Below are 16,667 nucleotides of genomic sequence, written 5' to 3' on the forward strand. Positions count from 1 at the left end.
AGAGGAAGACCCAGGACACGCTGGAGGGACTGGGAACGCCTCGGGATTCCCCCGGAGGAGCTGGCCCAAGTGGCTGGGGAGAGGGAAGTCTGGGTCTCCCTGCTTAGGCTGCTGCCCCCGAGACCCGACCCCGGATAAGAGGAAGAAGATGGATGGATGGATGGATGGATGGATGAATCTCGTGGACGATGGAAGGCGTCTCACAAACACGTGACCGAGAACCGACTTTTTGACTTCTCGTGGAGGAAGACGGAGGCTTTTCGTGCTCAGACTCGTCAGTCTGTTTTAAACTACAGGAAGAAACGCTTCGTTTTATTTTATTTTATTTATATTTGCAGCTTTTGTTGAGTCATCTGTCGCTTCCTGAGTGAAGTACAGTCAGCATTGATTAAGAAAAGACCACTAAATCTCTAATCGGTTATATGTGCTTAGAGTCACTAAAAAAGGTTTGTCTATCCAGTTATCTGTATCGATCTCATTGATCCTTTATTTGTTTACACATTTGGTTTTTTCTCACCTCTGTAGTCCTTTAAATAAGATTTTAACTTTGACAGATTCTCACACGTTCTCTCGCTTGTTAAATGTAAAAAATGTTTTTACCCTCAGATTTGCATCGAGATGGTCGGATCCAGCTGTGTTAGTAACGTGCTGGAGGAGGTTTCTCTGAGGCGGGATTTATCTGCACACAAAACCTGGTATGTTTTATTATTTTTGTTTAATTCACTGACAGGACATCAAAGTAAATCAGGGCCGTCAAACTCTGTCACAGCTGATTATGGCAAAATACTTTGTTTTTCTACAAATTATCCCATTTCTGAGATTGTTTGGAGCAGAAATCCAACGTTACATTTCCTCCTGCAGGCAAATGTTCGTTGATGATGCAGGATTAGATGTTTTCTTTATTAAATTACATTTGAATCATTGTGCAGACAGTGACAGAGTTTATGAGTTTGTTTTGAGAAGCTAAAATCAGAATAAAATCAAACAAGAAACTAGTTCAGCAGCAGCTTTTCCCTCATTTATAGTTTCACTAACTCCTTTTATTTTTTCCTCTGCAGGAGCAAAGTTCGACACGTCGAGTCGTGAGTATCGTTCTTTTATTTATTTATTCATCAAGTAAACAAAGTCAAAAAATAAAATCAGTGGTTTTCTGAAGGTTTAATGCCTCTAAAGTCAAAGATGGAATAAATGTTATAAATTAGACAACCTTACATCTCTTAGAAGTGGTAACTTCCAGGTGATGAATGACTTATTTTTGCATACGAATGGAAATTAATTAATCTCTTAAAAATGATTCAGATTAATAAAGCAGGCAGAGAAATAAAAGCTTCTCTCTTTATATAAACATAAATGTTCCGTTTCTTAATGAATCTCTTTAAAATTAAAGGTTCTTTGTTCTTAAATTTCAGTTTGAAGCTCCTAAAACAGCGTTTGAAAGACGCCGGTGAGATCACAATCAACCTGGATGGAGACGTGTCTCAGCTCTCTGAACTGTCTAACGAGAAGTCCGCCGTCCCCGAGGCGGCGGCGGCGGCGCCTGAGGAACGAGCCGTAGAACCTTCAGGAGTTTCTGAACCTCAACACGAGCCCGAAGGAGCCGCAGGACGGTCCAGTGTTTCTAAAGAACCTCCCGACGTTCCCAAAACTGAGATCGAGCCGAAGGCAAAACCTGCAGGACCTCCAGATGTTTGTAAATCTGAGATGAGACCTGAAAAAAGAACCTCAGAACCTTTCATTGCTTCTAAAGCCGACCTCAAGCCTGAGAGACGAGCTTCAGATCCTCGGATTGTCTCCAAATCAGGGGCGACGCCTGAGAACCAACCTGTAGAACCTCCGAACGGTTCTGAATCTGAGAGAGGAGACCTAGAATCACCAGATGTTTCTGGATCTGACATCAGGTCCACGACAAAACCTCCAGATGTTTCCAGATCTGAGATCAAGTCCACAGCAAAACCTCCAGATGTTTCTAAATCTGCAGTCAAGTCCACGACAAAACCTCCAGATGTTTCTACGACTCAGATCAAGTCCACAACGAAGCCTCCAGATGTTTCGACTCAGATCAATCCAACAAAACCTCCAGATGTTTCTGTGTCTCAGATCAAGTCCACAACAAAGCCTCCAGATGTTTCTGGACCTCAAGCAAAGCTCGAGGACATATCTCCAGAACCTTCCCCGGCTGTCCTGGCTTCCAAAGCCGAGACGTCCACAGTGTCCTCATGTCCCCCCTGCAGGGAGACGTCAGCTGCAGGTATTCCTGTCGGCAGAACCAGATCCGTCGCAGCTTTATAAACTAAAAGCTGTTTTATTATTTTTGGGTGTCGTTCCTGAACCAGAACCAGAACCAGAACCAGAACCTGAACCCGACCGAATCCAGGCTGGAAACGGTCATTTTACAGGAACTGCATTAAACTCAACAGCCTTTATTTGTTCCTACTTATTCAGGTTCTTTTATTTATTCTTTCAGCTTCAAGTGCCGTCAGCAAACCTTCACCTGCCTCCACTGAATTATCTGGACCTGCCGAAACCGCTCCGCCAGCCGCGGGTCAAACCGAGGATTCCTCCCAGACCGTCGGAGAGAGGATGGAAAGCCTCCTGCTGCCACAAAACATATGTAAGGAATCCAAGGCATTCGTACGGAAACTGTAGATTTAAGCCTTTTTATTTCACTCCGTTGTTTTTACTTTTCTTCGCAGGCTGTTTGGAAAACAGAATCATCATGTCCAAAAAACAAGTAAGATTACTCAAAGCACTCGTGAGAAGTATAAAGCAGATACCCTTAACTTTTACTCAACTTTAAAAAGAATCTGAAGACTTTTAGTCTTATGATAGTCGGACTGATGATGCATTTTCCTGCAGAGTCGAACAGTTTTATTCACTTGCTGTTTTTTTTATTATTATTATTATTATTATTATTATTATTGTGTTTTAGCTGCCATCTTTTGTCCAAAGTCCCAGTTTAAATTGATGTTCGCCAATAAAGGCACGCCAATTAACCAACCGGTGACCAGAATCGGACGATTTTTAGCTCCACTATCAACCAGCTGTTAAAAAATCTGATTTATTTTTTTATTGTTGCTATTATTTTTCCCCTGGTCCTTAAATGCACCACAGAAAAGTGCTCATTTCTGTTAAGAATGGCACATTTTAGTGAGCAAAGGATGCGTTTTTTTGTTTTAAATCCTTCCTAAATTATATAATTTACAACCACGTGGGTAAATGTTCATAAGGATTCAGTTATTTCTGTATAATTTACCAAAATTAACATATCTAACAGTAAATATTAGAGTTTTGTTTATTTTATCAGCTGTTTTGTTGGACACGTCTGTTTTATGTTGTAACATTAAAGTAATTTAAGTTTTTAGAAAAGAGAAATCTGAATCAACTAAAACTTTTTAAAAATTTATTAGGAAGTTTTTTGCATTTGTGTTTCTTCGAATGTCTTAATTTATTTCAGATTTATTTATTTCTCTGTTGTTTGTTGTGTGATTATGGTTATTTGGGAGCTCAGAAATATAAAAACAGCCGCTGTGTTGTAGATTTTGTTGATCTTTAATGAGACATTTGAAATGAAATAATAATAAAGCCCACCTAAAAGCAGTTTTTATCTCATTTTGTCATCATTATAAGTCCGTATGAAAGACTTTTCTCAGTGTTTCTCTCTGTTTGCAGCGTTTTTCAATCCAGCTGAGGCTGTTATTAATAACCAACCTGCCGAAGTATCACGACGGCTGCTACACCGAGGCCAACCTCGCCAGGCTGCTCTGCAGATTCGGATTTCATTATGACGACAGAAACATATATGTTGTCCCTCAGGCCCGCATGGTAAGACTTAAATCTGATTAATCTAAAGAGTATATGACACTGAGCTTGGAAGTTGCAGCCATAATGGGACCATCCTTAAATCCCACCCCCTCCAAGTAAATTAACAGATTATTTCTAAATAACTTACCGTGACATCAACCCAGGACCCCGAGGTTTAGAGGGCCTCAAATTAGTTTTATTGCTTTAATAAATAAATGTTTTCCAGTGAGATTCAAGCCCGGATCAGTACTTTAGTTACTAAGTGCTTCATGGTTTCAGGTCGGTTTCTCTTCGCAATTATTTATTCATTTTTTTACATTTTTAAATCAATACGGTGCTGTTAGCTTCACTAAATGACTTTACTGTGAGTAATTCTGAACTATAATGGTATAAAACTGTTTCTTTTGTAATTATTCTGCATTTACACCGTCTTCAGGTCCACGCAGCTTCGGCTCAGTATGGATGTGAACGTTTTCAGACAATTCATTCTTGTTTCTTTCATTTAGTTGACCTAGAGAAAATCATTCATGCTTTTTTATCATCTCGCCCGGACTACTGTAATGCCCTTTTTTCCTGCCTGGATAAATCCTCAAGCTCATGTTTGCAATCCATACAGAATGCAGCAGCCAGACTTCTCACCAAATCCAGTAAATCTTGTCATATCCCTCCTCTTCTATATTGAGTTGATTTTAGAATTCCTTTTAAGTTCTTGTGTTGACATACAGAGCATTACATGGCCAGGCTCCTGACTATCTTTGTCAACTTCTAACTAAATATTCTGCTGCCCGTGGTCTTCGTTCTGAGAGTCCGAATCTTTTGGTGGTTCCACGAACACGGTTAAAAACCAAAGGGGACCGCGGCCGTGGAACAGTTTGCCCTTGCAGCTAAAAACATTTTTATTTTCCCAGGCTTTTATCTCTTGATTTTGTTGTTTCTTTTGGTGGTTTTTGTGTCTAGTATGGTTTTTAAGGTTAGTTTTTGTTTTTACTGTTTTTATTATTGTGACTTTATGTCTGTGAAAAGCGCTTTATAAATAAACTTTACTTAATTACAATCTGGTTTTCGTAAAGCGAGGTAGTAGGTCGGCATTTTTTGTCTGATTTAGAAACTTTTCAAACTAAAAACTCTGCAGTCCCCCAAAGATTAAGGCCAGGACGATAACGAGTTCACAACCATGCTGGAGGCTTTGTGGCCAGACTAATGTAGGTCACACACACATATTCTGGTCTTGCCAGGAATTAGCTACATACTGGCAAAATGTATGCCTTATTTTGAAAAGCATATTAGGATATGGACTACCCAGATCATGCAAAACACTCTGGGCTGTCTCACATACGACATAATTCAAAAAGAGGATGAATATTTGTTAAAAATATTGCTCTCAGCAACAAAAAAAACATCACAAAACTATGGTATAAACAGGAACCCCCCGCTGTGGAAGAGATCTTTGTAATGGAGAAAATCACACATAGATTAAGATTGCAAGAGGATCAGTTTATTGTAAAGTGGGGTAAATGGAGGGATTATAGATGTAAGGATGCCACTTTTGTAGCCAGTTAAATACAGACATTGTTACTTCTCCACTGTAACTGTTCAAGAAAATGTTCAATAAAAATGTTTCCCATCTCGTGTTGAAGAAAACTGGTGTCACTAGAAACCTTAAAATTAATTTTCACAAGCTCTGTTTTATAATTTGCAGGAGTTAAAACGGTTCATCGGCTTAATGGATCAAACTGATTGTTGTTGTTTTGTTTTCTTTCTCCCAGGCTTTTGTCCTCATGCAGAACTATTGGAGTGCACGGGAAGTTTTCAAATCTTCAGTGAAAAACCAGCTGTGCTTGAAAGGATCCCATCTCCGTGTGAACATCGTCAGCAGCAGGATTTTCATGTCTCCAGTAAGCGTGTTCAGATAAACAGCTTCAGGTGGTCCAGGATTGGTTTTCTGGGCAGTTAAAACAGATTTCTGCAGTTGGAGCACAAAATATGAGAAAAGGTGTAAAAAATTCCTGATTCTGGTCAAATAATCTCTTCTGACGTTCAGAAAAGTCTTTTTGTTTCAGTGACGTTGTGCAGGGTTTTAGCTTCATCCTTCATCCTGTGAAGCCCTAAAATAAGAAGTGGACAGTTTTGAGTCTGTTAGGGCTGAGCGATGTCACGGTTGTACTGTGACCCTAAAAACTGAGCTATGAATTTAATTCTGGCTGCATGAAACCATGTAGATGTTTGTTTGATGACTTCCTCTTCTTCTGCTCCCGTTACTGTTGTGCAGCAGTATTTTAGTTTCTGTAGGACAGGGGGGTCCAATCCTGGTCCTGGAGGGCTGCTGTCCTGCAGGTTTTAGATGTTTCTCTGCTGTGACTCACCTGATTTGAATGACTGAGTGATTATCAGGCTTCTGCAGAACTTGGACCCGGTCCCAATCCTCGCCCTCCACCCTCCGCCCCTCTATGAAGCGTGCGCTCAGTCGACGTGCACAGAAGGCTTCGTGTGCTCAGGTTATTGGAGAATTAGGACAGTACAGGTTACATCATCGACTTGCACCTCTGCGTCATAACTGTGACATCCAACATGGCCGCCCGGTCGCTGTTTTGGTATTTTAAAAAAGTGCCAGTACGATTTTAAAAGTCCAGTTTAGGTATTTTTACTTTCCAAAATCATTGCAGGAGATATTTGACTGTTCAGATGTGTTTTGTTCTGACTTGTTGATCGTATTCACACCTGTACAGCAGAGAGAAACAAGAATTATTTCAATACTTTACATTTTAAAAACTGCTTTTTTTCGTGACAGACGCAGCTCGCTCCGTCACCGCAGCCATATTTCTGCTATTTAATTCAAAACCCTTTCATTGTCAATAAAGATAGTAAAAAAAAATTCAAAACCTCACATGCAGCGATGAATTGTGGGTAAACACTTCGCCAAAGTCTGCCTGGCTGCAGGCTTAGCCAGAGGCCGGATGTAGTACACAAAGGGGGCGGGGCTAAAGAGCACTCCGGAGAATTGGGACACACTACGCACTCGAACCCTTCAACGTGAACGCACATTTGAAGGAAATGAGGGTGGAAGGAGGCTGGAAGGAAGGTGGAAGGAGGCATGAAGGAGGGCTGGAAGGAGGGCGGAAGGAGGCTAGAAGGAAGGTGGAAGGAGGCTAGAAGGAGGCTAGAAGGAGGCTAGAAGGAGGCTGGAAGTGCAAGTATTGGGGCCGGTCCTTGAAGACCTGCTGAAAAGCAGAGAAACATCTAAAACCTGCAGGCTGGCGGTCCTCCAGTTGTTTGTCCTCCCCACTTGTTTAGGAGAAGCAGACGTGACAAGTAATTATTTCTTGAGGTTATTATCACGAAACTTCTCCACAAAGTGCTCACACCTGCTGAGCTGGACGAGCGTTTAATCAGCGCTGTTTGTGTTGGGAACATGACTCAAAGCCGATGAAGGTTTCAGGACGGTGCAGAAAACGACACTGAACCTGACAATATCATCACTTGGCTCTTCTTTTTGTTTCAGTTTGGATTTTACAAATCTCTGATGGAATTGATCCAGTATGTAAGTAAACACATTTCATGAATTTATTTATTTCCCCTTGTTCATGTTAGACTAAATTTATAACAGTTTATTGTTCACAGTTGTTGTGGTCGGTGTGTTCATGTTACGGACAGAGCCCTCAAATCACATTTTATCTTTAAACGTCATCTCCCAGTATTTAAAGCCGTTTAAAACGAGACACCCGCTTGTTTTTCTGGAGCAGGAAGTGACCGACGACGGAGCGAGTACCATCTACGTCCAGAACGTCTCGCCGAGCGAAGCCAGAAGCCTCAGGGACGCTCTGAGGAAAATCGAATGCGTGAAAAACTACTTTCCTCTGCTGGGCAAGGTTATAAACGCAACAAACGCGCAGGTTTTTAAAGCGCTTTCTTCGTTTGACTGTGTGTGTGCTTGTTCCAGGTTTTTATCGAGTTTGAGAGCATCCGAGACGCGGATCGGTTCGGAGTTTGGTACAGCCTCCTGAAGCGGTGCCCCGCTCATAACATCTACAGGATGAAGATGCCTCGAAGCGCCAGTTTGGCTCTGGGTCAGCTTCTGTTTGAACTGCTTTTACTCGTTTAAACATCCAAATAACAAACACAAGAAAGTCAGCGGGTCCGTCAGGCTGTCAGGATCCAGGAAAAGGAAATCTCACTGCTCATATTTTCATGTTGTTGTTAAAAATGGAAGTTTATTTCTGTAAAAAGTTAAAAGTTTAGGTTTGCATTTCTCTCATGGATTGTGTAATTGTTCATTGAGCTTAAATTTGGTCTCTTGTTGGAGCAGCTCCTTTTAGACAGAAATGAAATGGGGAATGTTCATTTTAGCCGTTTTTCGTTTGTAGAAAACAAAACAAAACAATTTTACTTAAATCCTGTGGAAAGGTTAGGAACGATACATGAATTATGCGATATTTACGTTCATGTTGCAACAAGACAAGAACTTTTCTAAGTTTTTAAAACCATTTTGTGTGAAGAATGTCCTGGTTTTCCGTATTTACGCTCCCTAATTGATACTTTAAAGGCTGACACTTTTCTTTAACTGTGTTTTTATCATATGTTTACAAAAATAAAAGCACCACAAGAAGTTTAGTCGTCAGAAAAGGTTCAGAAGTCCACAATTACGGCGCTTTATCACGTAGCTCTGAGTTTTATCGGAGGTGAAGACGAGTCGTTTGCAGGAAAAGAAGCAGTTTTGGTTTTTTTAGTTGACTTGTTGTCGTTCGTGCAGCTCCACGGCTGGCGGCGAAGGCTTTGCCGGACACCGAGGATCTGATCGCCGCGGCGGTCGTCCCGACAACGAACTTCGGCGTCCCGAAGGGCAGCACACCGCCGTTTTCTGTCACCATGACGACGTATCCCTTCGTCTTCCCAACTGCGTCTCCTTGGTTCATCATCCCAAGTAAGACGAAAGAAAAAAAACAAAAATAAAGGAAATTAAAATAAACTCAAATATCTTGTGTTTCATTTCCAGATTTCATAACGGTTCAGAAGACGACCCGTGAGTGGGTGAGTCCATTTTTTCACATACTTGATCCTAATTACGTCTTGTAACTGGGAAACATCTTTGTTTCTGAAAATAAAGATCTGTTTTTGAACTCTGCGTCCTGCAGATGTCCTTCAGGGCCACTCGGGTCGCCACGGTGATGCTGACGGGTTTACCGGAAGGAAACTACAAACACGAGGACGTGGTGAAGCTGGTGTGGCGTTTCTTACCCAGACACGACCTTCGGTCTCTTTACTACAACGTCATCGTTCTTCCTCTGCAGAGGAGGGTGAGGAGGGTGTCCCTGCCGCCGTTTGAAACAACCTCGGGTGTTCCTATGTCGTGACCATGTTGTGTTTTGGGTTTTTTTTTTTCCAGGCGTTCGTGTATTTCAACAACCGGCATCTGTGCTACAGATTTGCAGAAGATTACATCAAAAATCCAGTTTCTGTCAGAGACAGCTGGCTGAACGTCCACCTCGTCCTGCAGAAAATGCACCCTGGATCCAGCGAGGTCTGTAGGCTTTCACGCTCGCTTGCAATGAACGTGGATCAAACCAGAAAATGCAGACTTGCCAACCGTCCCACATTTAGCCCCCCCTGTCCCGTGGTCCTCACACGCCACACTTTGCAAAAAAAAACCATGCACACGGCCTTTTTGTCACTTTAACGCTATATTTAGCGAGTTTTCAGATCCCTCTAGCATTTTTTTTAAGCGACTAGCGACAAATCTAGTGACTTTGGCAGCTAAATGTGAGAAAGCACTCATTCTGCAGCGTGCCGTAAGCCCCGCCCACTTCCCCCAAGCACCGACAGCTGTCAATCTCCCAGCAGAGAGGAGACCCGCTCCACTCTGAGTCGTGTTGTCATCTGATGACAGAGAGCTAAAGATGGAGAGGCAGAAAGATAAAGATGGGGGCAGGAAGTTCTGTTCAGGTTAGCTAAAGGGAGGGTTCACATTGACATTCCCAAATGTTGGCAAGTATGAAAATGTGTTTTTTTTACAGTTTGGTTGTACTTGTAATGGTGTAGATCGACTTGAATAATAAAAGCACCTTTAAAGATCAAATTTGATCTGTTCTGGTAATTAAAAAGAAAGTAATCTTGAATTAATGTGAGAACTGTTGTTTCCTCTTCTTCCAGGATGAGATGTACAGATCTCTGATGAAATGGAGCAACTCTGTGAGTCATTTAGTTTCTTCCGGATCTCTTTTTCTTTTAAGATGTCCCTTAAAAAAACTCTCTTTGTGTTGTTTTTTTGTTGTTTCTCAGCACGTCCCGGAGCTGGAGTCTCTGCAGGAGCGGCTGGTGTGCGTCGAGCTTTCCGAGACGTCGGTGCAGCTCATCATCTCCGTCATGAAGGCCGTGACCGGCTTCGCTCCTGTCGTCAGCTTCCTGCCGCTCGCCAACCGGGTACGCCGCTAAACGCACGCATTATCGGCATTTTTTTAAGCTTCGGGGGGTTTCAGTGATTTTAGGATTCAGCCAATTTTGACCCTGATTCTGCTCGTTGTCTTTTGTGCTTCAAGTCCTGAAAGGGGAGATTTTTTAAAAATAATTCTGTACCTGTCACCCCCAGTAGTTCTTCTGTGACTGTCCTTTTTAATTTCCTGAGCAACGTTAAGATTTTTGTCAGGTTCTCACACTGACACATTCCGACTCTTTGACTTTAGTCTGACAGTATTAGGAACAGGATTGTTTTAAATTTGAAGCCAGTTTTCAGTTTTTCTCTGGTTATTAGTTGCCGTCGCTCCCATTTCTACACAGAAATAACAGAAAAACTGAGAACGATTGCCCTCTGCTTTTAAAGTTGTCATATATCTGTAAAATTTATTAAGTTGGAGCCATTTTTTCTGTTCGTTATGCTCGATTAACTATTAAACTTTCTATTAAATATTGACAAGAGACAGCCAATTTGCACATTTAATCACAAATAAACGTTTAGTTTTTTTTTATTTAGTATTTATTTACGTACATTTCTAAGCCAACAGCACATTAACCACCCGCAACAAATGAGAAATAATCAAGAGACTGACACAATAACGGTCCTGATAAAGCAGGCAAAAGAGTAAAAATACTACTACTGATGATAGTAAGTCGTACACTTTCATATATGTACTTGCACACATAAATACGTGCATGCTAAGTGTCTTAGCATGCCGTTCAAAATGATTGGACGTCTTTTAACGTAGGACAAAGAGGGATGATCCAAAGTTGGGCTGAATTTTTCCAGTTGAAGGAAATAAAGACGTCTTTAATCCAGCGTGGATCAGCAGGGTTGTGGAAGCTGTTGGGTCTGTTTTTAAGCAGGAGAGAGAGCGAACGAAGCAGACGTTCGGAGCGATATCCTCTGGAGTTCCCTTCGACAAGGAGTAAAAGTTCGGACCAGGACTTCGAGACATAGAATCCGATCAAAGATCTGCAAACTGTTTAAAATTAAAAGTTTGTGTAAAAAGACAGAAATTAATTGTTTTTTTTCCCTGAACTAATTAATTGTTGCATCGTTCAAACCACAGCCAGCACAAGGTTAAACCTTCTCGCTGCCGTCTTAAATTTCTTGAGTTTGGACGCTAATATTTTATTTATTTTTTCTGTCAGATTTGCATCGAGATGGTTGAACCCAGTGGAGTAAGAAAAGTGGTGGAGAAGATCCCAATCTTCTCATTTAAAGACCGGTGTGTTCTGACAAGATCACTTTGTTCCGACCTTCATGTATTTTCTTTTGATCTCATCTCAACCTTTTCTCCTCTCTACGCAGGAGTAAAGTGCGACGCGTCGAGTCGTGAGTATTTTTTACACAAAACAATAAAAACAATAAAACAGCAACAACAGATGATCATAATTCCAGACGGCTCTGATTTTAATGGTTCAAACTTTAACTGTGCGAGGCTTTTACTGCCGCTGTTAAACGAAAGATTAGCCAGACCCTCCAGGATTTCACGATGTTGCGATCGCAACTATTAACGCAAAATCAAGCAAACCCTGTGAAATCGCAACTTTTTGCAACTTTGCCCAAAACGCAGCAACGGTTTTTAATTGTCGTCTTTTTAAATTTTCAGTCTGAAGAGCCTAAAGCAGCGTTTGCTCGACTCCAGTGAGATCACCGTAAACCTTGATCCGGACTCTGGAGACGTCAGTTTTAACCCCCCGGCTGTGAAGAGTGACCCGCCGCCTGCTGCAGGACCAGGACCACGTCCTGCTGCAGGACTAGGTCCAGGACCAGGACCAGAACCACGGCTTGCTGCAGGACCAGGACCGCTGCCTGCTGCAGGACCAGGACCACGTCCTGCTGCAGGACTAAGTCCAGGACCAGGACCAGAACCACGGCTTGCTGCAGGACCAGGACCGCTGCCTGCTGCAGGACCAGGACCGCTGCCTGCTGCAGGACCAGGACCACGGCCTGCTGCAGGACCAGGACCACAGCCTGCTGCAGGACCAGGACCAGGACCAGGACCAGAACCACGGCCTGCTGCAGGACCAGGACCAGGACCACGGCCTGCTGCAGGACCAGGACCACCACCCGCAGCTACGCAGACACCTCAAACATCCAACGAGGAGACGGGACCGACTGCAGCGAAGGCTGTAAATGCATCCAAACCTGCCACCTCAGAGGAACCAGCCGGTGCTTCCGGAAAGGTTCTGGGATTCGCAGACGGGGCTGCTGAGGCGAGACATGAAACGGCAGGAACTGTCAAAGTTGAGTCCAAACCTTTGGAGTTGATGGAAACATCTGTAACAGAGCACACAGGGGTCAAAGGTTCTGCTGAGACCGAAGAGGAAACAAGTTCCTTCCCAACTAAAACTAGTCAAACAAGCACGGCTGCAGTTAAAACACCGACTCAGAGACCACAGAGCGGCTTCAGATCCCAGGAAGCCTCAGTGAAACCTTCATCAGAGGTCCAGAAAACCGTGAAGCCAAACTCAGACGCTTCACAGCAGCAGCAGCAGCAGCAGCAAGCTGCAGGAGACGCAGGTAGTTCATCTCTTAAACACAGTTAGGCTCTGAAATTAAACATCCAAACATGGACGTACCTAATTTTGTAAAAGTTGGGTTGCTGTAAAAAACAATGCAGTGATTTTTATTTACGATGAAACGTAGTGAACCTATTAAATAATTTAACAAAAATACAATTTTTAGGAATGAAGATAATTTTGTATTTTATGGCAGAAATAGTTTCCCTCTGTGCAGCATCTCCTCCTCTCCCATCAGTCTGAGGAGAACAGCTGCTGGAGGTTTTAGAGGGAATGTGGTCCCATTCTGTCTGTAGAGGATTCTCGCTGCTCAGCAGTTCTGGGTTTCTGACAGATTTTTGCCGTCTTGATGCATCAGATGATGTCAGCTGGTGAGATGTCTGGACTGCAGGCCGGACTCTTCTTCTCTGAAGCTGTGAGGTTTAACATCGTCTTCCCTGAGAAATATGTCACCTGGATGGGAGCAGATGTTCTGAAACCTGTATATACTTTTCCAAATGTATACGTTAGGCATTAATGCACCCCCATACCATCAGAGAGGCAGGCTGACCTCAGAACAGTTCTCCTCTTTGGTCCAGAGGAGACACATCTGTTCACATCTGGCTTCTTCTTTGCCTGATAGAGCTTTAAGCAGTCCAGTGAACAGTGTTTACAGACAGTGTTCCTGGGCAGAACCAGAACCAGCCTTGACCTTTGACCTCAGAGGTTTCTGCAGACTCTTCAGATCTGTTGATATTTTGAGCTGCAGATGATGGAGATTCAAAGTTTTCCCAGTTTTCCTTTGAGGAACTTTTATTCTGAAATTGTTCCTCTGTTTTCAGACAGTTCCTGTCAGCCTGGTGAACCTCTGCCCATCTTCTGACAGATTCAGCCTCTAAGTGATCTTTTTATCTCCACTCCTCTGACTGACCTGCTGAGAATTAACCGAGTTAATTACTTAAAGCTCCTCCAGTCGTGCATTTTACTTTTACAGCCTTTCGATGTCCCTGTTTCAACTTTTATTTTGAAATGTGTTGCTGCCATAACATTCAAAACAAACTTGTTTTATTGTCTTAGTTTGAACTTTTGTTTACTTTGTTCCATTCTAAGAAGATCTGTGGGTTTGTGAAATTTGCACGTTCTGTTTTTATTTCAAAACTGTGAATTTGATGAGTCAGAATGAAAATTAACTGTTTTTTTTTTGTTTTTTTTCTGGAAGATCTTGCGGCTCGGAAGAGTCCAGCATCGAAGGCTGACAACGAAGCAGCAGGATCTGCAGAAACGGAGCCGAAGGAACAATCTGCTGCTGCAGGAAGCGAAGCGATGGCTTCTTCCACCCCCGTTAACGCCCTGACGATAACGGACAAAATGATTCGTAAGAAATTCACATAAAAGCTCAGAAATGTGATGCTTCTCCGGCTGGACTTCTCATCCATCTTTGAATCTTCTCCGCAGATTTTTCTTCCGTGAAGACCATCCTGTCACAAAAAGTAAGTTTAATCACTGAAGAGTTAGTTTTCCCTTTTCCTCCCCAGAAAAATAGACTTTATCTCGTTTCTAATCTTGTTTTACAAAACAAAAATGAAATAAATTCTGTTTAAATTTGTTCATTTCCCTCTGCAGTTTGTCAGGCAGTTCTTATATTAATACTTAATAAAACATTAATTATTTTCCTAAAATAAACCGTAAATAAAATTGAATTTAAATGTTTGTTGTGCATATTTATATATTTTTTAAAATCTGAACGCACCTAGGCATTCAGTGGAAAGTGTGGAAATAAAATAAATAAGACTTTATTCCCCGTTTTCTTCTTTGAAACATAAAAATTATAATTTTAACAAAACTAATTTGTTTTATTCTAAATAGTAGCACGTCGTATGGCAGCTAGGTGGAAACAAATTTTGTAATTTTGTAAATTTAAAACGATCATTTATCACCTTTGTTTGCTGCACCTGTCAGGCAAAATGTAGCCAAACCTTAAAGTAAATATTATTTTTATTCTAACACAATTTTCAGATTGAACATAAAGACTTTGCATTTAGAACCATAAACTTAGTGGGAGAAAAATGTTAATAAGAAAATAATTTGTTTCTTTTATTGTTTTATAGTTGAAGTATGCAGAAAATAAAAGCAAAAATCTTCAGAAACTATGAATTTTCCTAAAATAAAGTTGTACTCTGATGTGGATGAATGGGTAAAAATAGTCTTATTTATGATTTAATTTGAAATATTTTGTTTTTTGCTGGTTGTGAGAATCTGGAAGAAGCTTTAAACAAATAAACTGGTTATTAAATGTAAAAAATGTGTTGCAGGAAGTGAAATAAAACAAAAAAAACAAATTTTCAGGTGTTTGTGATCTGAAATACAACACATAAACTTCAATATTTGGTCTGTTTGTAACAAAAACAAGTGATTTAGATCATTTTTCGTAGGATGCAAAGAGAGATTCTCCTCTTTCTGCTCCAACTTGTTCTTCCTTCGTAAAGAAAAATTGAGTTTTGTTTTTTTTTAATAATCCATCTGATGCTTATATTCCCATTTCCTTCATCATGTTATCAATTTAATGTATAAAAAGCAGCTTTAACCCTTCCTCTCCTGATGGTTTCCAGATTTTCTCCATGGAGATCAGTCTGGTGGTAACCAACTTGCCGGAGTTCGGCGGCGGCTGCTACACGGAGGCCGACGTCGTCAGTCTGCTCCGAAAGTCCGGATTTGAGTTCGAAGACGACAAAGTCTTCGTCGTGCCTCAGAGTCAAATGGTCAGAATCGTCCTCACATGTCGACATTAATTTCTTAGGATTTCAGCCGATTTACTACCAACTATATTATATTATATATTATATTATAAATGTGTTGGCGAAACGAGATGGAATGAGCTCAGTGATTTGTTGATGTGGTTTGAACTTCAGGGCCACCGTATCTTAGGCTCATGTGCAGGGAAAGTAAAAAAAATACAGATTTTTGTTGTAAATGAGACAAGTAGTCGGTAAAAAATGGAAAATAATCTTCTTAAGCTACATTTTGGATTGAAGTTTTCTGAAGGGAATGTCTTCAGAAATAATCTTTATAAGCCTCATAACTTCCTTTTCTCTAGCACCAGGAAATCCCTTCGTATAACATTGAAGGTTTGGGGATTCCCCTGTCCATCTGTCTCCGGACCAATAAAAATTGACTTTTTAAACCGACACTCTCGTAACCAAAAGCAGCTCGTTGCCAGGTGATAAACCACCAAATTTCAACAAACTATGGATCATTTTTAAGCTTTTGGGATGGAGGATTTGGATTTGAGACACAAATTTGTATAAAATTAATTTGGTGAAATAAAATGGTGTCCGTCTCTCTGTCGGTCTTCTTTTCAGGCGTTTGTCGTCCACCCAGCTGTGAAGACGGTGCAGAAGTTTTTTAAAGCGTCGAAGAGTCGGGACATGATCCTTAACGGGTCGAAACTCTGCGTTCGTGTTACCGCCATCGAGAAGTACGGCTTGGTAAGTTTGACCACAGGGGGAAGGAGTTCTGTGGAGGATTCATGCATTAAAAACTTATAGTAGTTGATGGTAAATCCTCGTCTTTTTGAATCTATAATGTAGTTTTACTGCAGTGTTACTGGCAGCAGCTCTTCTATTAGTCAGACCCTCCAGGATTTCGCGATGTCACGATTGCAACTATTAACGCAAATCAAGCAAACTCTGCAAAATCGCAACTTTTTACAACTTTGCCCAAAACACCGCAACTTTAACCCAATATTTATTGTTTCTGAAGCGATTCGCCACCATTTCTGCGGTCTAGTCTCTTCTTTGTGGGTTTGTGTAGCGTGGAATACAAAATAACCCCAAATAACTCAGGAAGAAGACACGTGACATCACTTCCTGTTAACATCAGAATGCCGGGAGCGTGCAGGAGCAGCGACCGAAGCC

The 16,667-nt window shown here is 41.5% G+C and overlaps 1 protein-coding gene across 3 annotated transcripts in view; it reads left to right on the top strand.

Moving 5' to 3' along the window:
* LOC108248598 overlaps positions 1-16,667 on the top strand; it is a 50,641-nt gene that overhangs the window by 23,764 nt on the left and 10,210 nt on the right. For all 3 annotated transcript variants that reach the window (XM_037976668.1, XM_037976670.1, XM_037976669.1), the window contains 23 exons: positions 607-695; positions 1,059-1,082; positions 1,410-2,248; positions 2,465-2,611; positions 2,694-2,731; positions 3,670-3,822; positions 5,568-5,696; positions 7,301-7,339; positions 7,542-7,667; positions 7,739-7,865; positions 8,549-8,719; positions 8,792-8,826; positions 8,931-9,092; positions 9,182-9,316; positions 9,946-9,984; positions 10,075-10,215; positions 11,401-11,477; positions 11,561-11,584; positions 11,862-12,775; positions 13,973-14,128; positions 14,209-14,243; positions 15,363-15,512; positions 16,113-16,238. In XM_037976668.1, coding sequence (XP_037832596.1) covers positions 607-695; positions 1,059-1,082; positions 1,410-2,248; positions 2,465-2,611; positions 2,694-2,731; positions 3,670-3,822; positions 5,568-5,696; positions 7,301-7,339; positions 7,542-7,667; positions 7,739-7,865; positions 8,549-8,719; positions 8,792-8,826; positions 8,931-9,092; positions 9,182-9,316; positions 9,946-9,984; positions 10,075-10,215; positions 11,401-11,477; positions 11,561-11,584; positions 11,862-12,775; positions 13,973-14,128; positions 14,209-14,243; positions 15,363-15,512; positions 16,113-16,238 — 3,876 coding nt within the window. The remainder of the gene's footprint in view (positions 1-606; positions 696-1,058; positions 1,083-1,409; positions 2,249-2,464; positions 2,612-2,693; positions 2,732-3,669; positions 3,823-5,567; positions 5,697-7,300; positions 7,340-7,541; positions 7,668-7,738; positions 7,866-8,548; positions 8,720-8,791; positions 8,827-8,930; positions 9,093-9,181; positions 9,317-9,945; positions 9,985-10,074; positions 10,216-11,400; positions 11,478-11,560; positions 11,585-11,861; positions 12,776-13,972; positions 14,129-14,208; positions 14,244-15,362; positions 15,513-16,112; positions 16,239-16,667) is intronic.

The sequence above is a fragment of the Kryptolebias marmoratus genome, linkage group LG7 (genome assembly GCF_001649575.2).
Source record: "Kryptolebias marmoratus isolate JLee-2015 linkage group LG7, ASM164957v2, whole genome shotgun sequence".
Classification (NCBI taxonomy): Eukaryota; Metazoa; Chordata; class Actinopteri; order Cyprinodontiformes; family Rivulidae; genus Kryptolebias; species Kryptolebias marmoratus.